Raw genomic sequence first — 24,220 nt, 5'->3', positions numbered from 1 at the left:
GCCATGGAAGTGCAAAGTGCAACCCACCACCTCCGTTTTCCCACCCCTGCAAAAATGGAGGGGACCAGGTTTGGGCACTCGACTTAAGAATCCAGGCCTCAAGCACCATTTTATTTTGTGGGGATGCTCACCGTCTGTGTGAAAATTCAGACTTTACTGCCTTTATATCCTCAATGCTTTCCAGCCTTTGAAAAACATGGATCATGTTCCTCTAAATCCTGTTTTTTAAATCAAACCAAGTTCTAGATATTCTTTGAAAATTCCCCAATAAATAAGTAAACCTTTGAAGACCTCAAAACACTTCCAAAATAGCCTCAGCAATTATCTAGACCAGAATGTAATCTTTTTTTCCTCATTATTCTCATTCTGCACTTATTTAAAAATAATTTTACCAATCTTTTCTGAACTGACTGAACTTGATTAGCATATCCTCGATCTCCATTGTAACGACCCAATTTATTTTGTTAAGCCCTGAGGAGAATCAGCTGTTAGGCCCTAAGATAGTAAAAACAAATATACATCATATGAGTAGGGCTTTGATTAGTTAAAAAAAAATCTTTCTTGGAATGTGTTCCCAATTCTAGTTGCCCTTGAGAAGGTGGTGGTCAGCTGCCTTCTTGAACTGCTGCAGTCCATGTGGTGTAGATACACCCAGAGTGCTAGTTAGATAGGAAGATCGAGGTTTTTGACTCAGCGACAGTGAATGAATGATGATATAGCTCCAAATCTAGATCATGATCTATAGTGTACAGTCAGATCAATTTTCATTATTGTTAAAAGGGGGTTTTGCAATATATATGAGCATCTTGGCAAATTCTCGGCAACTTTCACTGAAAATGCTACAGGCTTTTCCATTTTTATTTGAGCTGTCCACATTTAACACTTGCAGATTTTCAGTTTGGTGGCAACTGGGTGTATCAACCAGTTATTCCCAAAACAACAATAATCATCGCTGTTCACTTGCATCAAAAATGAATTGCGAACCTCAGGAAGTGTATATACAGAAGTGTTGCATGTCTAAAATTACTTGAATCTAATTTTATAACCGGGCTGGTGTTGGCCAATACATGGGAATCAATGTTAGCTAAAAATGGAAGTACGATCCTGAAATTATGGCGAGCATCCCCATCTTTGCCTTCTTTATGTTTTCACAATTAACAACACAAATTGGAATATCTGAGAGTGTGCACCCTTTAATTTTCCAACTATTGATGGCGTGATATATGCTACCAATGGGTAAGGTTCTCCACCAACAGCATGGACTTAAACATTTAGACCATATTTACCTTGATAATTTGATGTGTAGTTGAACACTGCAAAGTTGTAATTTTCATCTCTATCATGACAAGATTGAATGGCATTTCTCAGTCAATGAAAAAAAATTAAAATAGTAGTTTCAGAATTTTTATAGAGTTTATTAAAAAAAAAAACCTGGAAGTGAAAGTTAGTATCTGTAAATGTGGCCGTGAAGCTGTCAGAATTATGTATAAATCTGACTGGTTCAGCGGAGTCCTTCAAGGAAGGAAATTAGCTGCCCTTGTCCAGTCTGGCCTCAGTTCCCAGCAGTGTGGTTGAATCTTAATTGCTTTCTGAAGTGGCCTAGCAAGCCACGGCAACTAATAGAAGCCCGTCAGCTCCAGCAGACTCTGGACACAGCAACTTAGGATGGGCAATAAGTTCCAGCACCTCAGCAATGACCATATGCTGAGAAGGAAGACAGCGGCTGAATGAATTGCAGCTTCTGAGTATATCATATATTACGGACGCAATCTACTGGCCGCCCCACCTGAAAGTCAGCGTACCGCAGGGCAATGTGGCCGAATAGATGCCAGGAGACCCCACTGCCAGGATCTACCTTGTTCACTATGCCTTGTGAGATCGCAATGTGAATCTTGACCACTTTTGGCAAATCTGCATTTAGGGCAAGACAGCTAGTCTTACTGTAATATGCAGTTCCCTGAGATAACCAATGCAGTTCCCTGGGGTAACAGAGGCATTTCTATCAATTCCCTTCACCTCGGAGACCTCGAGTGAGCGTCATTCAGTACTGGTCCCCACAAACCGACCGGTCCTTTGTCCCCTTCACTGTCAGGTCAGATTACCTGAAGACGCTGGGGATATGGTTTGGAGCGGCTGCGGCGTGCACCAAAAACTGGGAGGAGCACATTGCCAAGGTAAGACAGAAACTGGGCTGGTGGGAGCAACGCTCCCTCTCCATTGCGGGCAAAACCCTGGTATCAGTTGTGAGGCACTCTCGGTGTTACTGTACGTAGCGCAGGTCTGGCCCATTACCCGACCCTACGTCGCAGCAGTCACCCGGGCCATCATCAAATTCATCTGGAGATCCAAGATGGACCGTGTCCGAAGGGACACCATGTACAAACCTCTGGATAAGGGAGGGAAAAACATACCCAATGTCTCCCTCATCCTGATGGCCACCTTTGTGTGCAGCTGCATCAAGCTGTGTGTGGACCCCCGGTATGCAAACACCAAGTGTCACTACATACTGAGGTTCTACCTGTCCCTGGTGTTACGAAGGATGGGCCTGGCCTCATTGCCGCGGAACGGTCCAAGTAGTTGGACCGTGCCGTACCACCTGTCTCTCGTGGAAAAGTTTTTGAAGAAAAACATCTTTGACCACAAGGCAATGAAGCAGTGGTCAGCACGTAATGTGCTCGAGGCCCTCAGGGAAAAGGCGACTGTGGAGTACGTTGGACGGTTCCCTGAGCAGACTGTCAGAGTCATCTGGCAGAACGCCTCATCACCAGAACTTACAAACAAGCACCAAGACCTAGCTTGGCTGGTGGTGAGAAGGGCCCTCCCTGTCAGATTCTTCATGTACACCCGAAGGCTCAGAGCCATTGCACGCTGCCCTCGGAGTGGCTGTTGGGGAAATGAGACGGTCACCCACCTCCTTGTGGAATGTGCCTTTGCAAAGAAGGTCTGGAGAGAGATGCAGTGGTATTTGTCAAGGTTCACCCCGAGCAGCTCTGTGACACAGGACTCTGTGCTCTACGGACTGTTTCTAGGGACACACACCGAGACAAACATCAACTGCTACTGGAAGGTCATCAACTCGGTGAAAGACGCTCTTTGGTCTGCCCGGAACATGCTGATCTTCCAGTGCAAAGAGCTGTCCTCGACCGAGTGTTGCAGACTGGCACATTCCAAGGTCCAGGACTACGTGCTGAGGGACGCACTCAAGCTTGGGGCAGCTGCCGCCAAGGCGCAATGGGGAAAGACCACCGTGTAAGGTCTTACCAGCAAATGTGCACCGCGGGGCGGGTAACAGTGTGAGCCCCCCTCGGTCTGGGTCATTAACACTCCAATGTATAAAAGAACCATGACAATGTAAATGTTTAAGAAGGAATTGTAACGTAAAGAGTGATATGTGTGAAATTTTATCAAAATTGAATGGAAGAAAGTCAAGGGAATGTGTAACTCTGATGGAAATGTACAGTCAAGACAATTCAAAATGTTCTGTAATGTTTATGATAGATTTTATGAATAAAGTATATTTTTTGAAAAAAAACCCAAAACTGGTCCCCACAAACTGGGATCAGGCGGCATGGCACTCGTGGGGTCTCCCATGGGTTCGGAGGGCCCCAGGTGATTGCCCTCTGACAGGGTGGCACCCTTGCACTGTGTGTCAGCCTGGCACTGCCAAGGTGCCCATGTGGTACTGACAGCTGGCAGGGGCACTGCCAGGGTACCAGATTGACAATGTCAAGCTGGACATTTTTAAACTGACAGCGATTGGGCCTGGCGGTGCCATGTGCATATGAGGGAGGCGGGGGGGGGGAGTTGCCGGGCAGGGGGAGGGGGATGCCCAAGGAGCCCCTTATAGCTGATTTGGGCTTTCGCGGGAGTTCACGGAACATGTCAGGGGCTCGAGAGATAGGGACGTCCCGATCCTTCCTTGCACTGAGGAGTTCCGGTGAGCGGGGTTCCTCAGTGCAGGAAACAGGACAAAGTGCAGCATTACCCACATATTTCCTGCTGAGGCCCCGTTACATCGCAATGTGTTTCTGATCGCAGCAAGTGTGGCAAGCACGCAGCTAAATGCGCTGGCTATGGGACGATGTTCCCATTTTGTTAGGTCGTTGTTATGGGCCAGGATTTAGAGAACCCCAAAGTGTATCATGGAGGTCACCTGACTCACAACTTTTAATAGATTGTGGTATGGGGAGCATACGGCCCACTCTACAGGTGTGGTACAGCAGAAATGGAAAAGTATTTTTTAAAGCAAAACAATGTTTATTCTGTGAACTCAAGTTAAACTTTTTGAAACACACAGTGAACATCTTAGCAACCATCAATTCAAATACAACCCCCAAAGACTACAACACTAAGTAATCCTTCAAGCTTTCCTTTTTAACATTCATACGACTTAAAAACAAAACCTTTATCAGAAGCACATCAGGTTAAAGTCACTACTGTTATTAGTTTTAAATCACCAGGATCGATTTACAGTCTTTAGATTACAGAGAGCGATTCATACACCTTCTGGCTGTGACTGCAGCTATCCAGCTCTGAAAACGAAACTAAAACACACACCTGCAGCAAACAGCCTAAAACGAAAGTAAAAAGCTGACAGACAGTCCAGCTCCACCCACTCTCTGACATCGTTGCAGTGATAAACACCCATTTCTTAAAGATACTCTCATTACAGATATTTATATACACACCCATTTATAAACACCCATTTCTTAAAGGTACTCTCACATGACAATCGGGCACATACATCAATCAAACGCCAAAATAGAACAGGTGAGTTGGAAAAATAACTTAATAGATTGGTTATAATTTGCCAAAATTGATGTTTAAAATAAGTCCCTAAATTATATTAAAAGGACGGTTGGTAGTGGGATTTGGAGTAAAAACAACAGGATGTATTTCATTTCATACCTCATGAGGACAAACCCATCAATGTGAATCTGAGCCGTCTGTTTCTGTGCTGTAACATTCTATGATTCTATGGTGTTGCTAGAGGAAATGAGCAGGGAAAACTCAACTTTTGGTTCAGATTGATGCAGATGCTCAGATGCCGAGCCTTACATCGGTTTTGTAATTTCGTCTTCAGGTCTGTTGAGTTAAACTTTGAAACACCAGAATCTATTAAGATTTGACCATCTGGATTGCAGCTGAAGTCCTGAGTGTTCAAAGTTAGAATTTGAGCTCCATGCCCTGGAGCTACCTAAATAAATTAAGACGACATATGAAAACAAATCAAGATATTTGCCCATATTTTCTGTAACCTAAAAGGATATTGAAAGTATTTATTTTGTTGACCAATGTCCTGTTATTTATCTAGCATTCTGCTTGTGGTGCGGTGTATCTGAACGCATTTTTCAAGTGAGACCAGTGGGCATCAGAGTGTGAAACGTAAAACAACATTCAATGCCTTTAGTGTGAAGGTGGCTGCAGCTTTTGAAAGTGCTGCAAGTTTGGCAGTGACCCCATTCATGAAAATGCATACTGAAGCTTTTAGGGCATTTTATTAAATACACCACATTCATAATTTAAGGAGGCTATGACATGCAAGAACATGGCGTGCACATTCTGTTTGCGATGGCGTTTGAATGAAGACTACATAAGCTAACTAAGAAAGTCCCTGCTGCTTTAAAAGCAATAACATGTTTATTAAACCGTGATTTATAGCTGTTATAGCCTACCTTTACCAGTATGTGAAGCAACCTAAAAGGATTTAATATGCGCCTTGTCTTGAGAACTTTCATATTAAGTTGTCTTGTCTTTTGCCAGCTCCATGGCTGCATGGAAAACAAGCCCTTAAGCCTGCACATATTTATTGGAACAGCAGACGAGCGGCTACTGAGACCACATGCCTTTTATCAAGTCCATCGCATCACCGGCAAGACAGTCTCAACCACCAGCTACGAGAAAATCTGTGGAAATACCAAGGTTTTAGAAATCCCGCTTCTGCCAGAGAACAACATGAAAGCAGTGTAAGACAATTATTTTATTTATATTTTATCCAATATTTATTCATAAACAGGACTAGTTGAATAATGGCTTGAGACTGTTGAAGTGAACACAATGCCTTTATATTTGACTTTAATGCAGCAGAAACTAACAAAATGAAAGCCTCTTGCCTGTGGTGAAGGTCCTAAATGGACTGTATCTGTCAGTATCAACCCAGTTTCACTTTGCACTATGTTGAATGAATTTGTCCAGAAGTTTGGGTGATTGTCCCTGTTCACTATGTTAACAAATCTGTTAACCTGTTTAATCTGTTAATGACTTTGTTTCACCCAAATGCATGAACTAGTTTATTCAAAACAAAGTACTCCTGATACTACCATTTAATCTGAAAGAAGAAATTTCACACTGGTGCAGTAAGGGGATATTTTTCTGATATTAGGATGGTGGTGAATTGTTGTGCATAGTGTGAGGTCTTTATTTCATATATGGTCCATGCCAGTGTTTTTCAAACTTTTTTGCCCGGGACCCATTTTTACCAACCGGCCATCCTTCGGGACCCATGCCGGCCGAACTTCATGACTCACGCTGGCTGACCTTCGTGACCCACGCCAGCCGACGTTTGCGACCTACCATTGTTCCTCACCTTTAATGCGAGAGGTGATCCTCGGCTTATATTCCATAGTCTAAAGTAGCAAAGAAAGAAATGACCTCATTGAAATAGGCATTATTCTCGCAGGACTCTACAGCGCAGATGCAGAATGTAAGTTTCCCTCAGATGGGTGGTTTACACATTGGGGATCTAGTCAGCAAATTACAGTGCAACGATTTTAGACATAGATGAGGAGGAATTACTTAGCTCAAAGTATTGTGAATCTTTTTAATCTCTAAAACTCATTACCAGAGAGAGTTGTGCAGGCTCAGCCATTGAGCAAATTCAAGCAGATGCAGGAAGACTGAATTGAATTTAAAAAAAAATATTCTCCTGGGTCAGCGCGTTGACGTCAGGAGGAGGCGGTGTTTCTCTCTGGGCTCCGGGCATGCACACTGATGAGCGGGCACGCATGCGCAGCGCTCCCGCATTTTTAACGTTGGTCACAACCGGCATTTTAAAAAGCCGGCTGATGCGGCCGTTGCGCCTGAATTCCCGCAATCGGGAACGCCACGACGGACGGCTCCTTGACCCTCCCGACATCCGCCCGCGACCCACCCATGGGTTGCGACCTCCACTTTGAAAATGCCAGGTCCATACTATGCCTGCACTCGATGCGATTTTTAGGAACAGAGGATGGGAAAATATCCCTCCCTTGTGACGTCGCCTTCCTCATTAAGAACATGAATTTGTTAAATATATAACTTGAAAAAGATTTTTTTCTTGCCCATGACTTTTTGGATTAATATATCGACCAAGTCTATGTCACACAATTGTCACACGTGGAAGAAAGCCATTCAGCCCATCATATCTGCATCCGTTCTCAAAACGAGCATCATTACTTAGTGCCATTCCCCTGCCTTTCCATGTACTCTTGCACATTATCTACCTCTGAACTTCACATTTTTGCTTTTCTGCACTGGCAACATATTTGTTTGTAAATTGAAAGTGACAGTGGCCCAATCCAAACTTTTACTGCATTTTGTTTGGACGTGTTCTCATTCTCAAAAGTCAACACTGCAAGCACAGGTTTTTGAGAGACATGCATCCACACACATGATTAAAAACTTAAAAGGAAATGATTAAAATCATCAGTCTTCAGTAAATGGGTAATGCATTAATTACTCAAATTGAACCTCTCAACACAGTGGCATTATTGAGATTGGTAGATTGGAAAGTGATCAATTGGAGCTCCAAGTAAGATTTCTGTTTAACCTAATTGTAAAACACAATTTCTGACCTTCTGCCAAAACATTAAAAGAGGAGCCAAGTTCAACTTCCTCGCATTATTGAAGTCTTGACCCATGCAGATCATGCAAGACTCTCCTTAAAACTTTCTGTTTCACCAAGCCTTTGGTCACACTTAGTCATACCTCTTTGTTCGAGTCAGCATCTGGTGTTTTTTATATTTCTGTGAAACACTTTGGGGTATTTTCTCTGTGTTAAAGTTACTATATATATGCAATTGTTTTTGGTTCCTCCATTAAATTTTCATGTTCAATAAATACAGAAGGAAATTTGTGGTGCTAGTTGAATTGTCTTTCGATACATGTCGAAAATGGTTTAACCTTTACCTTCACCGTTATGGCCACTGGCACATGCCAGAGTGTAGACTTAATAGCCTAAATGTTACGCTTCAGAAATATTTTACCCTCCCGTTCAAGTACTTATTAGTTGCAAAGTCCTCCAGAACTCTGCTCGCCACAGCTAAAAGTTTAAATTATCTATTATTGACACTATCCTGAATTGCTGGTCACAAATAAATTTCCATCTAGGCTCCCTACTCTTCTTTCTGTTTCCATTTCCGGCAATAGACTATCCACTAATATCCACTACAAGCCCACTGACTCCCACAGCTATCTGGACTACAGCTCTTCACAGTCCTGTAAGGACTCCATCCCTTTCTCTCAGCTCCTTCGCATCCGTCGCATTTGTTCCGTTGATGCCACTTTCCAAAATGGTGCTTCGAAAATGTGTTCCTTCTTCCTCAACCGTGATTTCCCACCTACAGTTGTGGACAGGGCCTTCAACAGTGTGTGGTCCATCTCCCGCGCCACTACCCTCACCCCCTCCACTCCCTCCCAGAACAAGGATAGAATCCCCCTCGTTCTCACATTTCATCCTACCAGCCTCCGTATGCAAAGCATAATCCTCTGCCATTTTCACCAACTCCAGCGTGATGCCACCACCAAACACATCTCCCCTTCACTCCCTCTGTCAGCATTCTGCAGAGACCGTTCCCTCCGAGACAATTTAGTCCACTTCTCCACCATACCCAGTACCTCTCCCATCACCCATGCAATCGCAGAAGGTGTAACACCTGCCCCTTTACCTCTTCCATGCTGAACATCCCAGGCCCAAAACACTCATTCCAGGTCAAGCAGTGTTTCACTTGCATCTCTTCCAATTTGGCCCACTGCATTCGCTGCTCCCAATGTGGTTTCCTCTATGTCGGAGAGACCAAACGCAGACTGAATGATCACTTTCTCTGTCTGTTAGCTTTGACAAAGAGACATCGGACTTGAAACGTTAGCTCTTTTCTCTCCCTACAGATGCTGCCAGATTTGCTGAGATTTTCCAGCATTTTCTCTTTCGCTTCAGATTCCAGCATCCGTAGTAATTTGCTTTTATCCCTACTCTTCCATTCTTTAGGTTACATATAGCACCAACTAAACACTTTTCTTATAATGGGCCAACTTTTCTTATAATGTCGAAACTTATGAACTCTAAAATGTGTTCTGTTGGCTCTCCTGCTTGGGTGGCGCGGTTCACAGTGGTTAGCAATGCTGCGTCACAGCTCCAGGACCCGGGTTCAATTACGGCCTTCGGCGACTATCTATGTGGAGTTTGCACTTTCTCCTCCTGTCTTTGTGGGTTCACTCCGGGTGCTCCGGTTTCCTCCCACAGTCCAAAGATGCGCAGGTTAGGTGGATTAGCCCCGCTAAATTGCCCCTTAGTGTCTAAAAGATTAGGTGGAGTTAATGGGTTATGGGGATAGGATGGAGGTGTGAGCTTAAGTAGGGTTCTCTTTCTGAGGGCCAGTGCAGACTCGATGGGCCGAATAGCCTCCTTCTGCACTGTAAATTCTATGATCTATGATCTATAATCCAAGTACAGATTCAATTTATATCATCGGAAGTGGACATTTTGTTGGAAATCACTCGGAGTTACTGTTTTAATAAAATTACAGACCATGTTTTTTCCACATTGAAGGTAATGCAAATTGTGAGTGTTTATCTTAAGCTATGAAGCAGTAACTTGTGATCTGTCATTTCCTGCCGGCTTGCTTCTAGTTGTGGGTGCTGAACTTGGAGTAGCTTCAGCTCTTAGGGCCAAAGAAGCGGCACTGAACAACTCTGTACAGCACAGAAGATGCTTTGTGGAGTAGACTGAGGAACACTGGTACATTCTTTCCTGCACTACTCAATTATGTCCTTTGGCAGGTCCACTCCAGAATGACTTAAAGAGATGTTCACAAGCTTTATCATTCTAAGAGTACTGGGCAGAATGGAGGGAAATACTGGATAAAGAGTGAAAAACTGACCAGCTTTCTTGTGCCGTACACACCATAATTTTAGTTGATTAACCATCAGCAGCATCCATTCACAAATTAGAATTCATAAACCTTAGGTCTTGCCAAATACACTTAAGTTTCTTGGTTCAAGTAACTGCTGGGTTTCAGTGGAAAGAATGCAGTCCCAAATGGCCAAATAGAATCTCTGATTCTGTGGATTTCTCATTTCTTTGTTCTGTGTTTGTTAAGCAAAATGGTGGGTTTTTGCACATGGCAAGTGTTAAGCTAACTGACAGAAAGACTCACTGGGCGCGATCTTCCCAAAGGGGAACAAAGTCCCCGAGCGTTTCCCAGCACTCGCAGTGCCGAGAAACACATGGCTATTAAACGTGACGCGCTTTGAATAATGGGCTTAAACAGGGAATGCGTGGGCGAGGCCACACATAGCCCCATTTTTCACAATGGGGAGTTCTGCTAGCCGGACACCCCGTTGCAGTGAGAGATCAGCACACCATTTAAAAATGGCGGCGTGATCTCCGAGGCCCTGAAAAAATCCCCAACCTCCCCCATCCCACAGCCTCAACGCAACATGGGAGGGTCCCTCGGCCAACCCCCGCATCCCCCAACACACACGACGGGCAAGCCTGACCCAATCTCACATAATCAAAACTGCCAGCATGGCACCTTGGCAGTGCCAACCTGGCACCACCCCTGTCAATACTACCTGGGCAGTGCCAGGCTGGCACCCAGGTGGCACTGCAAGGGTGCCAGGCTGGCACTTACAGATGACCCAGGTGGCACCAGCAGTGCCAAGGCACCACACTGCCCAAAAGGCATGCCACTAGGGGCCTCCGATCCCGTTCGAGACGCCCACGAGGGCCGTTCCGTCTGATCCCTGTTTGTGGGGACCACTACCAAACGGCACTCACCTGAGGTCCCCGAGGCAAAGGGATTGAATCCCAAAGCCTCAGGTACATTGTGAATCTGCACATTAGAGGAAGGCTTAATGCTGTAATATGCAGATTTACCAAAAACTGATCCTGCCCATTGTGATTCCCCTTGCATGATCTCGCGAGGTAGCGTTGAATCTTGCGAGGCATTGCGAACGGGGTAGATCCTGGGAGCGGGGTCTCCTCGGCATTCACCGGCCACGCTGCGCCACGGCGACCTGCTTTTCCAGCGCAGTGTGGCCGGAAGATCGCGCTCTATTTTTCTTGTATATAAAAGGAATTTTCTTTTATTGGATGCCGAAAGTGTGATTTTTAATGCAAAGAAGCACAATGTAACATGGCACTTTGAATTGGAGACAGCTGGTTCTTCATGTCCTTCCCACCCAGCAACTTGACCCTGTTCCTCTGACAGCATGTGGTTTACGATAGACATGCTACTGAATCTGTCACAGAACCCGACCTTGATTAACCATGTAAGCTGGCCAGATCAGACACATTAATAGTATACATCCTGATGTTTCAAAATTAGATTGAAACAAATTAGGGTCATATTTATGAGAAAGATATGCTTTCAGATGAGGGAAGGGAACAGTTATTTTTAGGGAATGAATTTGCGAGGCTTTTACAATCTGATTTGCTTTCATTCTCCCATCTGCAAATCTCTGGCTGGTAAATAGAACCTGGTTGTATTTGACACTAGTTCTCTACAAAGAATGTTTTCAATCAGGGTAACAGGCAACAGCTGGAAAAGACAACGATCTCTTTTGTTGGCATTTGGCAGTATTTTGTAACTGTCAAAAACAGTCATGTTGCTCAAATTAAGGATATAAGGATAGGCGAAAGAAAATAATACATTTTTCTTGAGGATTGGCAGAAGGAGGTTACAATGGAGCAGAACATTGCACATTTGAGTAAGGCATACTGCTGTAATATGCAGATTTACCAAAAACTGACCTGCCCATTGTGATTCCCCTTGTAACATCTCGCGAGATAGCGTTGAATCTTGCGAGGCATTGCGAGCCAGGTAGATCCTGGGAGAGTTGGTGAGCGTTTTGTCTTAATGGGAAAACTGAAATGCTTTCCAGCCAACTTTTAGTTAGGAAACCCTGGCTCAGAGGAATGCATACTGAAGCTGGGAATGGTCGAACTGGCTAAGCTGATTCTGGATCAACACTAGTCTGAGTGTACAACCTTTACAGTGACTAGTTGTCACTCCACATATGAAACTCCAGTTAGAAAAGAGCTTTCTGCCTATTGAAATTGAAATGCTTAAAGCGATAAGGTGGTGACATTTGCAGAGTCTACTGATTTAAATGTACTCCAGATGGCACTGAAAGGAAGTCTAAGAGACCCCTCCCCTTGATCGTTTGTAGACATGGTACTGCAAGCATGGTTACTCTCTGTGTGGCATTAACCGAAGTGATGGGTAGTTTCAAAGCACATCTCCCCAGAGATAAGCTGTAACGTTGTAAACACCATGAGACTGCCTGCTTGATTACATCTTCAGCTCGAGCTCTTATCTCTGGTTAGCTGATGTGTGAAATTTTATGTTCATACAATGAGATAGGAAATTTGATTAAGGTTTTTCAGTACCATACTTTCCAATAGAAAACTGAGGCGATAAACAGCTTCGATTAATGAATAATTATGAACAATCTGTTTTCGGTTTCTGCCCATGCCTCCTGCAAGTGCTGGCTATTGCTGCGGTTTGATTCCGCTGGCTTCAGCAGTCCTTTTAATATCACAATATAGTGATCAGACTGTATAGAAAGGTGGCAAATTTTAACCTATTTCAGCAGATAAGATTACATAGGATATGAGACTTAGAAACAGGCCATTCGGCCCAATCCCTCCATGCCTCCTCCCAGCTTTTCTCATTTATAGCTACTAATTATATCATCGATTCCCTTCTCCTTCACATACCTGTTGAATTTCTCCTGAAATACTATTCGGTTCAACCTCGCCCCATGACAGTACGTACCCCATCCTCACAACTATTTAGTAAAGAAGTTTCTTCTGAATTCTCTACTGAATTTTTTATATTGATGGACTTTAGTTATGCTCTTCCCCACAAGAAGAAATTCTCTCTCTCTCTATCCACTCCATCAAAACCTTTAATTGTAGTGATCTCTGTAGGTGCATGCACACAAGTGGTTAATGGGTAAATAGCAGCACCACATGATCACTAGAGGGCTGGACCAACAGGGGTATAAAAGCAGCCGCACGGGGTCTCTCTCTCTCTCTCTCTCTCTCTCTCGTGGGTGTACTGTGAACAGGATAACATCAGAATCACATAGATAGTTAGTGGAGTTACCTTTAGTTATTATTGATAAATCTTGTTAACCAATTCCTACTTTCCATGTTAAGGTAAAGAACTCATGCATTTCTAATTATAGTTACTCAATAAATCTTTGTTGTTACTGGACGAGTTTGAGTCTTCTTCAACAAGATTCAGAGATCCTCACCATCAACCAAGGATTGAGTAACACGTGTTATCAACCACGCAGGTAACACAACATGGTAGTAAGGAGTGTTGGCCTTAACTACAAAAACAGAAACTAGCTAGATTAGGTTCGACAGACAAGAAAAAGAAAACAAATTTGGGTAGATATTCGACTACGGAAGGCATCACAGCAGTCGGACCTCTCAGGCAAGAAGAAAACAGTAAGATGGACTCACTTCCAGCTCCAGAGCCCTTCAGAACCTCTGGTAATCTCCAGTATGATTGGAAATTTTTCCTTCAACACTTTAATCTATTTCTGGAAATTAAGGACATAACCGCTGCACCAGATTCTAAAAAAATAGCCTACCTCTTATCTGCGGCAGGGAAACCGGCCATGGAGATATATAATTCATTCAATTTCTTGGAAGGTGAAGACAAAACTAAATTTAAAGTAATTATCGCAAAATTTGAAGAACACTGTAAAAATCAGTCTGGTGAGACGCTGGAAAGACTTACACTTCGTAATAGGTGTCAGAGATTCGGAGAGTCAATCACTGATTTTATTGCAGACCTCCAGGTACTAGCACAAGGCTGTAATTATGCTGATTTCAGAGATGCTATGATAATAGATCAATTAATTTATGGACTATCTGATAAAGATTTATCGAAAAAACTTTCAGAACAACAGTATCTAACTCTAGAATTCGCGATTAAACAGTGCACAGTGCATGAACAGAAAAAAAATCAGTACCTTCAATTTATCCAAAGAAAAAACGGCGCCAAAACTTACCACGAGGCAGAGGCAGGATCTCACTCGATGCAGCAGCACTTTTTGCTTGGCAGCCATCTTGAGCGAGAGCGTTCCGGCCAGTATGCACATGCGCACTTCTCAAACAGAGAACAAACGGCAAAATACACTTGCGCGCATGGGCGAGAAGCCGCGCATGCGCAGTTGCGAAAAGAGCGCACAGTACAGGAAACTCAGACTGCGCAAGCGCAGTTGATTCCTACGTGTTACGTCACGAGTGTCATGGCGCAGAGGACCCAGACCGCGCCCACTAAAAAGGGAAATGCCCGAAAATTGCAAATAACAAATTTAAAGCAACAAACCACAGATTTTTTTCCTTGAATGACAAAATGAAGCCCGTTATGCTCTTCCCCACAAGAAGAAACTCTCTCTCTCTCTCTCTATCCACTCCATTAAAACCTTTAATAACTTTAAAGACTTGTGTTAGGCTATCCTTCAGCCTTCTTTTCTCAACAGAAATAAGACCAGTGTTTCAATCCTTTCCTGATCTTTATATCCATGCAATGTACCACCCTTGTCAATACACTCGGTACCCTCTTCAGGGTTTCTTTAAGGGTAACTAGAATTGCATGCAATGGTCTAAGGCCCAGAGTTTCACTCCTGAGGTGGGTAGCATGAGTCAGGCCATTTCCTGGTTCACTGCGCCCTCCTCAGGAGAAACTCTCCCAAATGGCGTATTCTTCATTCTGGTTGGAGTGGTGGGGGAAAAGGGGGTGGAGGAGGGGGAATGCTGAGGTAGGCTGGTTCAAAGGCCTGCCTCAATTCCTTGGAAATTCACTCTAGTTGTTTTGTTATATTTTAGGTTCTCTGGATTTCACCTACCCTTGCCACCCACCCACTCCCCATGCCACATCCCTGCCCCCCCACTATGCCCCATGATTCCTGACAGCCCCCATGCCAACTTAATGCAAACTCATGCCAATCTTCCCATCACCATTGACCCTTACGTCCTCCATGCCAGCTCACCCAGTATCCACTACGGGTAGGCCTCGGTGGCTACATTGAGATGTAATAAAATAAAGGTTTCATCTCTATTACATTTAAATATCTATTGAAATATTGACATATTTTTAAAAAATCACTTCCATTCATGCAAATCAATTCAAAACTTTTCAATCTCCTCAGGTATTTAATCCCTTAAAGAAACAAAATTTAAGTGCGTTCCAACCAAGATTCCATATAGGCGTAGCATAACTTCCCTACTTTTCAATTCTATCCCTTTAGAACTTAAAGTTTTGTGCTTGGTTTGCTTTTATATAATTGCCTTGCTAACCTGTGGCATAACTTTCACTGATTGGCGTATTTGTACTTCAAGAACCCTTTGTTCCTCTACCCAACCTAGACTTGCACTTTCCAAATAATAACTGACCTTCTTATTCTTCCTTCCAAAATATATTACCTCCTGTTTATCTAGGTCAAACTTTTATTTGCCCATTCTACAAGCTCATGAATCTACTTCTGTAACTTATTTCATTCTTCCACAGTGTTGACTAACCACCCTCCACTTCTCCCTCCCCACCTACCCCCTCAAAATGTGACATTTCTCCCAAAATTCGAAAATTGTATTTTTGATTCCAAAATCGAAATCATTAATGTAAATTGTGAACAACAGTGGTTCCAGCACTGATCCTTCAGAAACCCATGAGACTGAGTGGAATGCTGGTTTTACACAAACCCCAGTATTATTCTTCATTGATTTCAAACATTGCCTCCCAAGTGCCAGCAAACAATTTGACTGTGAAGTGCATTTCAGGTGACCTCCAACCTCATTTGTCACAAAGTCCATCCAGACATAGATTTGCCTGATTTTCTTTCCTCTTCCCTTGTCCAAATGTGCAGAAACTGAGATCAACTAACTCAGCAGGCGCAATCTAATGGCCGTGATGCACCAGGTGAGAATCCGAGCGAGCCGGTTAGATCGCGAGAGAGCCCCACATCGGGAACCTCGTCTAGCACCGAACGGTTTGCGATCTAACTGGCACGCTCCTGTTGACGGATGCAGGATCCCACCTAGACGTGGCACGAAACCAATAATCACCAAATAAGGACAATCTCCATCACATTACGAGAGGGTCATCCTATTTAACGGCCTCCAGGGATCTAAGTGGCTCCCAAGCAGGACATCACACCAGCGCCGATTAGCACATCTATTTAAACATGGGAACCTTTCGCAATGGCTGTTTTGGGGATCGGAGGAGGTGAGTAGCCACCTTTGGAATTGGGCATTCAGCCCAAGAGGCTCTGGAGCTGCTGCCCCAGTCCTCGGCAAGGGGTGGGGGTTGGGGGGGAGGGGGGTTGGGGGGGGGGGGGTTGGGGGGGGGGGGTTGGGGTGCCCCCAAGGGGGATGGGTAGGGCAACATCTGTCACGAGTCGCAACTGAGCAGGGGGAGGGGGGCGGTGGGAAGCGGCAGACGCCTGCAGGTCAAACTCCGGATATGTGTGTACCAATAACAGGGGCAACTACACAACAGCTGCTGCTCTGTCCCACCACACACATCCAGTGCGGAGCCCTGTTCCTGGCTGTATGCAGGAGGTCACTTTACACCCTCTCAGATTGCGAACAGCCTCTGGCCGCATAGCTGAAGACCTTTGCTAATAAGGAGTTTGCATTGTTAGGTATGGTGTCGACCCCCTCAGCGATGCCGCTCAGTGACTGAGCAATGCTCTGCAGTGCTCCAGCAATGTCCACCTATGCCTGGGACATGTTCCTCAGTGACTGGGCCATGCTCTGCATTGCCTTGGTGATGCCCACTTGGGGCTGGGACATGCTGTCAAGGCCCTCAGCCACGGTCGCCACAGACTGAGCTATGCCTTGGACATCACCAGTCATGATGCTGATGTTGATCTGCAGACTTTCCACTACAGTCACCACCCCAGCAGTATTGGCCTCGATACCACGCATTGCCAACGCCTCCAATCGGCTATGGACTCACTGGAGTGTCGCTGACATCCTCCTCTGAATCTCTCGGCTGCACCTGAGCGTCTGCATCAGTTCCGAGACAACCTGGTTCAGAAGCTCAACATCGGACTAGGAACCAGCTGAGGTCCTTGGATCCAGCAGACCTCCGACTGCTGCCTCTCTTGGATGTTCCTGTCTCCACCTGATGTGCATTAGCAACTGTGCGGTGTTCACCAGATTGCACCTCAGATGTCTGTCCTCTAATGTCATCCACCGAGCTGTGTGTGCGGCACCCCCCCGCCCATCTGGGCCCTCTCCCACATGTTATAGGCCAGCTTCTCCTGGTGCTTGGTGCATCATGGTGTGTTTGTGTCTGGTGGCAAGTGCGGGCACTGCTCCAGTGCATGGAGGGGTGGTGCTGATGGCTGACAGGATAGACTGGGGCACAGGACTGGTACAAGGTGGCCAGCGTCAACCTACCCGCATGGCCCATTAGAGGTTATTGATCTTTGCAATTGCAAGGTGGTCCTGTTGGTCAGGCTGCCCGCAAGAATTCCGCTGCTGCCCAGGCGGCATTGGTTGTCCTATTGCTGGTCCTCCGACACCCTCGATGGGGGGTGGGGGGGTAAAGGATGTCCCTACTTGCGCCCACAGCATCCAGCTGCCTGGCCAGATCAGCATCCCTGAAGCTGTGGCTGTTCTATGCGGTGGCATGGCTGCGCGGTGGCATGGCTGTGTGGTGACTGGTGTGTGTTCGGAGGCAGCGTTTATGTGCTGGCCCCCCTTGTTAGCGAGAAGCAGCCGAGCGAGGGTCCAGTCAAATTGGCTGGCAGAACAGCCGATTCCACCGAGAAACCCGTGGGGGATCATTTGTGGCATTAATGAACGTTAGATACAGGTCAAGGTCTCACCAACATGGCCGTCGAGAGGCTTGCGGGAATCCTCACTCGATACAGCAATTAGAAATTTTTCCATGAAATTGTACCCAGCAACTCTGAATTGACCCTGCAACCTTTCCCTCTACATGCTGGATTGGGCAGTGCCTTTCAAAATCAAATTAATTAATTATGATTTATTTGAACATCCTCTTTTAACAGTGTGATGATGATCTAATTGAGAAACTGGCTTAGAGGCCATGCTGTGTGCAGCAATGTGAGGAGGCTGAATTAATATACTCAGTCGAAATAGAAATCCCTAGGTTAATGACAATATCAACTGATGTTCATTCAGTCGCATCAGACTGTTGGACTCTGAAATCCCAGTCTGTTCCTTGCATGGCTCATCTAAACCCCAAATTTAAACTGAAATATTTCACCTCTCTCCCCAAATAAACAGTAATATGAAAATAATAACTGCTCACACGGTGTTAACAATTTGCTTTAATTATCTTGGGCGGGATTCTCCGTCCTGCTGGCAATGGGATTCTCCATCCCATCTGCCGTTCAATGGGATTTCCCATTGTGGGCAGCCCCATGCCGTTGGGAAATCCCCGGGTGTGGGTGCTTTGCCGGTGTAACGGAGAATCCTGACAGCGGAGAATCCTGTCCTTTAACTATTTGGGCAGAGAAGAAAAGCACTAATGGATGGTGAGGCTTTCACTTAAAACTGCTGCTAATAATTTTTTGTTGTTCAGCGGATGAAGTTTCTGCTTTTTCGGTAGCATGCGGAATATGATAACAGGGAAAGACCAGATATTTAGGAAGGAAAAATGAGCTTTTGGCTTGAAGCCACTGTAATGATTTGCAATATTATTAAAAGTAAAATTGTCACCCTTTTGTGGAAAGCACTTCTGCACCATGAAGGATCTCCTCTTTAAACAAAGGAGGCCATGGCTTCACGATTTGTTATCAAGCCAGCTATTGCCGTCGACCAATGGGAATGTGAATGGCAGTTGTCAGGAATTTCCTGTTTAAAATGCCTGGAGTTAATTTTCCTCCTGAATGAATATGGCAAGCACACAATAAAACTCTACGTTGGATTGCCACAACTGCTTTTTATAAAACTGGCAAATTGAAGTATCTGAATTATTTCCCTTGGTATTTGCTTTAGTTGGCTGTCGAGAGGCAAGTACTGAAAGAAAGAATGAAATAACTCATATTTATACAGCACCGTTCACAGCTTCAAATGCCCCAAAGCATTTTACAGCCAGCAACGTACTTTTGAACTGCCGGTGTAATGTAGGGAAAGTAATGCCATGTAAATGCAAGTTCTTTCTTTTCTTTTGAGTGAGAGACTTTGAGAAGTTCAGATCTTATAGGGGTGGTGTTTAGATTGGATTTAGTACAAATCTCAAAACTCGGCCTGTTATGAATAGCCAAAAGGATTGCTATCTCTTTATTGATAAAGGTGCCGTGTGGCAGTGTTGGGGATTTCAGTTTTTAGCCTGCAGTAGTACAGGCCAACAAATAATAATCCAGCACAACCACACACAGCGACGTGGCATGAGGGTAACCTTCCTTTTACCTTCAGCAAGCTTTCAAAGCATGGCAGAGCTCAAGCTACATTAGTCAAGGGCTTAACTTCTTTCATTTGGCGCTAACTGCAAGAGGTCAACAATATTTTAGAGTATTACAATCATTGAAATGATTTCAAAACCTATATCAGTTAATAGCAGATTATTAAAAGCACCAAAAGGGAATGAAATAAGAGGTTGCTTATATTCCAGTCACGGCCATCTTATCAGATCATTATTTCATCGATACTGCTTCCGGGGGGAGATGGGGTGGGGAAAATGGGGCGGAAAGAAATCCAAAATATCTTTCTAGGTTTCGGATTTTTCTGTTTTTCTTATGAAAGCAGTCACTCAAAAAGTATAAATTAGTGATGCCAAACCTGAATCCTCTTGTATGGACAGGCAGAGTAAGAAAATAAATTAGTCGATAGTAGACTGATTTTTTTTTTTTGTATGTTACTTTTGGTTTACATTGAGTGAAAAAAAAATCAGCCTGGACAAAAGAAAGGTTTCTTCAGCAAGAAAGTTATTTTTGGCAGTGTGAGGATCTGTCAGTACAAGAGAAAATACCGGTGTGGTCTTCAGTATTTTTGTAGTATGAGTAATTTCTAAAGATTCTGATTTGTGAAGTGGGCATGAACAATCATTGGTCCACGCAAACGGATTTCTATTATAGCACTTAACTCATGGATAAGGTCAATTTGGTGTGTATTCAGTTGCCTTTATTCATACTAGCTTGGATTGCAACACTATAACTACTACACCCACCTCCCCACAGCCACTGCATCCCCTATATTTGTTACTACCTTCACAGACAGAAATTACATAATCTTGTGCAAGAGTATCTGTTGCTTCAGGCAAATGTTCCCAAAGTGACTAAGTTTGCATCTGTGCTGGTTACTATTATTAGAGGCATTATCCATTGCACCACACCTGCCTGACCTCTCCCAGCAGGCTGGCAAATCATTAGAAAATTAAGTGGAATTTGCAGATAGTTGCTTCCCAACACAGACAAAGGCTTGATGCCAATACAGACTTTTAGAAAAGCCCTCCTTTCCTGTGTTGACTCTTTCAGATCTCTGGAACTTCACCCAAGGGGCCAGTCTTAAAATGTGTGCCTAGATAGTGAATGCTGTTCTTCAGTCCTGGATGGTATCCAATTTGAGCCGAAATTTGTCTTTCACTGACATTTATATATGTGTGCTGCAGCAGGGGCCAGGCAGGGAGGCAGTAGCGTAGTGGTATTGTCACTGGACAATTCATCCAGAAGACTCTGAGTAATGCTCTGGGGACTCTGGTTCGAATCCCACCATAGCAGATGGTGAAATTTGAATTCAATAAAAATCTGGAGTTAAAAGTCGGATGATCACCACAACATTGTCAATTGTCATAAAAAAACCTGGTTTACTAATGTCCTCTAGGCCAGAGAATGGCCTGGCCTACTTGTGATTCTAGAAAGACAGCAACTTGATTGACTCTGTCCCCCAGAGATGGGCAATACAAATTAGACCAGCCAGCGACACCAATACCCCATGAAAAAAGGGATGATTGAAGGGAGAATTGAGGATTATGGATGACTGGTTAAGAATAATTTGGGACACATTGATGGTGACCCTTTGAAGCTCTAAGGCGAATGACAGTTGCTTAAGGATGATGAGGGGGATAGATCAAGGCTCACTGAAGGCAGGGTAAGGCTGATGGAGTGAGGGGCAAGGATGATGGAAGGAAGGTCAAAAGTGACTAAGAGAAGGGGTCCATTTCTAGGGGTTGTGCGGTGGGCCCACAGCAGATCCAGGTAATACAAACTCCTCACAAAGAGCCAGACTAATGCTGTTGGATGGCAAGGGGTGGATGCCTATCCGGTGCCATTTAATTATGATGGCCACATGTTGGACCCTAGAAGGTAATATGTGGAGCTTCTGCTGCTAGTATGTAGAAAGGATAGATTGTGACACCAAGCAGTATATAATATTGATTTGATACCATGAGTGCTGCCATTTTGAAGCTCCCTCCAGCTGCATAACATTCCAACCCATGTATTTTATGTCTAGAAAGCCATATTTTGAAACCTAATTCACTTACCTGTTGCAAGACCCTTACCCAACATGCTTCATGCCTGCCCATCAAATCTGCTTTTAATTCCTGTAACAATTCCAGGAGGCATGGAGTGAAAGGCCAAACCTGTTTATTTTAAACTGAAAATAAAGCCGCTATTGTGGCACTCGAAACAAAACATATGTCCCAGCTCAGAACTATTGAGCACTGCAGGCCTGGGTCTGGGACCTACATGTAAAGGTCCCGCTAACAAGTCCCAGCTGGGCAGGCCTCCACTCACTCATCATGGGAATTCGTATTATATGAAGCCCACGGGGAGATCAATCAGCGATCTCCTGTGGTGCTCGTGAGGCACTTAACATCCCTCCCCCCTCAAGTCGCAATCATCCCCCTCAATCCCAAGGTGATGAGGCCTTTTCTGTCAGTTGGCACAAGGCCTCGAATCAGCGGCAGATGGAGGCGGATTGGAGGGGCGTGAAGGATACTGGGGATTATCACTTCCTTATGGGACGTCTCGGGCCACAGATGGAGGCTCATCTTCGGTGCCGACCTTCGGCAGAGGATTGTTTTCCTTAGGACTCTGAATCTTCAATGTCAGGTGGAACGACTCTCGGGTCCCCCAGAGGCTGAATCCCCTTGCCAGAGGTAGGCGCAACAAACATCAAAGACGTGGTCTTTGCTGAAATAGTGTCTGCTGGAGTGGGTTCCCTGATTCTCAGGTGGTCCAGGTGTTTTTTCATTGCCTTCCCTTGGATTTTAACTTGTAAGAAACTGGACCAGTCTTTTCCAGCACGACTCCTGGGATCCATTGGGAACTCCAAAGTTCCGCACATAGGTGGCATCTCCTCATCTCCTGTTCTGAAGGTCTTTTCAGGTCTTCCGCTGTTGTAGTTCCTTTTTTGGTTCTTTTGCTTTGACTGCAGGCCCCCCCCCCCACCCCCCCCCCACCCCGCCCCCATCCCCCTCCTTCCCAAGTAGGGAAACAGCGGGCTGAGCCTGATGCGTAGTTGCCATCCCATTAATAATTCCGCTGGTGCGACTCCTGTCATTGTGTGCGGCTCTATAATCAAAGATGAAACGGGCCTCTTTCATATCCAAGGAACCATCATGGAAGTTTCTTCATTCCGGTTTAGAATGTTTAAATTGCCCGTTTGGCCTTGCCATTAGATGATGGATGGTACAGTGGCATTCGGATGAGTTTAATGTTATTTGACTTTCTCCACTGGTAAAGGGGCTACCATTATCAGATATGAGGGTCTCTGATATGCCGTGAGTTCCGAATCTTTGCCTGAGTTTTTCTATTGTTGAATGAGAAGTCGTGGAGGACATACAATGTACTTCTAGCCACTTCAAGTGGGTGTCGACCATAATAAGGAATATTGCCGCAAGAACATTCCAGCGAAGTCCATGTGCTCCCGTACCCATGGTCTTCCTGGCCATTTCCATAGGTGCAAAGAGGCCAAAAATTGGAGCTTCTGCTTCTCCTGGCACAAGAGCGCCGTTTTACCAGATTCTCAATGTCTGTATCATGCCAGAGACACCATTTGTTAGCTCCTTGCACGCATTTTCATCTTGAATATCCCGAGTGTCCAGTGTGTTATTTTGTCAGGATCTGGCACTGACCTGAGTGGAGGATGACTACTTGGGCTCCCCAGAGGATGATTCCACCTTCTGCACTCAGCTATTGTCTAATGAGTAAGGGCTTCATGTCATCCGTGGGGTGTTCTCAGGTTCTGCCACTGAGGACCATATAGCGTAATTTTGGTAGTGTGGGTCCTCTTGGGTCCATGCTTGAAATAGCTTTGTGGATACTGACAAGGTAACCAGGAAGTTCAAGGTCATCATGACATCTTCCAATGCTGGCAGAGGGGCCAGGCTTGTGCCAACAAATATTTTTGTATCATGGCATTATTGATCCCACACACTAGCTGGTCACGCAGAATCTAGCTCAGAGATGGGCCAAACTCACAGTATTCGGCCAGCTTCATTAATCTAGCCATCTAGCCAGTAACTCTGTCACAGGTTCCCCAGGGGTCCTCCCAGCCATGTTGAATTGGTAATGCTGAAGGATTATGGATGCCTTTGGACCATAATGGTTCTTGACTAGATCCACAAGCTCAGTGAACGTATTAGTGTCAGGGGCTGCAGGATAAGTTAAACTCTTAATAATGTTGAACGTCGGGACCCGCATGCTGTCAAAAGGATTACTTAATGTCTGTCATCCCCTTCCATGGCTTTGGTGCGGAATAAGTTGCACATGCATTCAGCATATTGGGGCCAGTCCTCCACATCTACATCACCAGGCTTGAGTTTCCCAAACAAGGGCATTTCTGGGCTTTTCGTTTTGCTTTGTTTCTTACTGGAATTGTCGTCGGGGAGTTTCGCAAAGACCGCCCAGAATCCCATGCTTGATCCTCGTCGCCAATGGAATAATTCCAGGAAGGTTGGAGTAAAAGGCCAAACTGGTTTGTTTTAAATTGAAAATAAAGTCACTACTGCGACACACA

At 44.8% G+C, this 24,220-nt stretch overlaps 1 protein-coding gene across 1 annotated transcript in view; it reads left to right on the top strand.

Moving 5' to 3' along the window:
• Positions 1-5,765: 5,765 nt before the first annotated feature.
• The window catches only part of LOC140406324 (nuclear factor of activated T-cells, cytoplasmic 2-like), a gene marked incomplete at its 3' end in the record, with an annotated part of 137,945 nt that continues 119,490 nt past the window's right edge, over positions 5,766-24,220 (top strand). Inside the window, exon 1 of the mRNA XM_072494442.1 lies at positions 5,766-5,966. Within this exon, the coding sequence (XP_072350543.1) occupies positions 5,776-5,966 (191 nt within the window). The remainder of the gene's footprint in view (positions 5,967-24,220) is intronic.

This window comes from Scyliorhinus torazame, unplaced genomic scaffold (genome assembly GCF_047496885.1).
Source record: "Scyliorhinus torazame isolate Kashiwa2021f unplaced genomic scaffold, sScyTor2.1 scaffold_482, whole genome shotgun sequence".
NCBI lineage: Eukaryota > Metazoa > Chordata > Chondrichthyes > Carcharhiniformes > Scyliorhinidae > Scyliorhinus > Scyliorhinus torazame.
The sequence above is the reverse complement of the archived record's forward strand: the minus strand, read 5'-3'. Positions and strand labels throughout refer to the sequence as shown.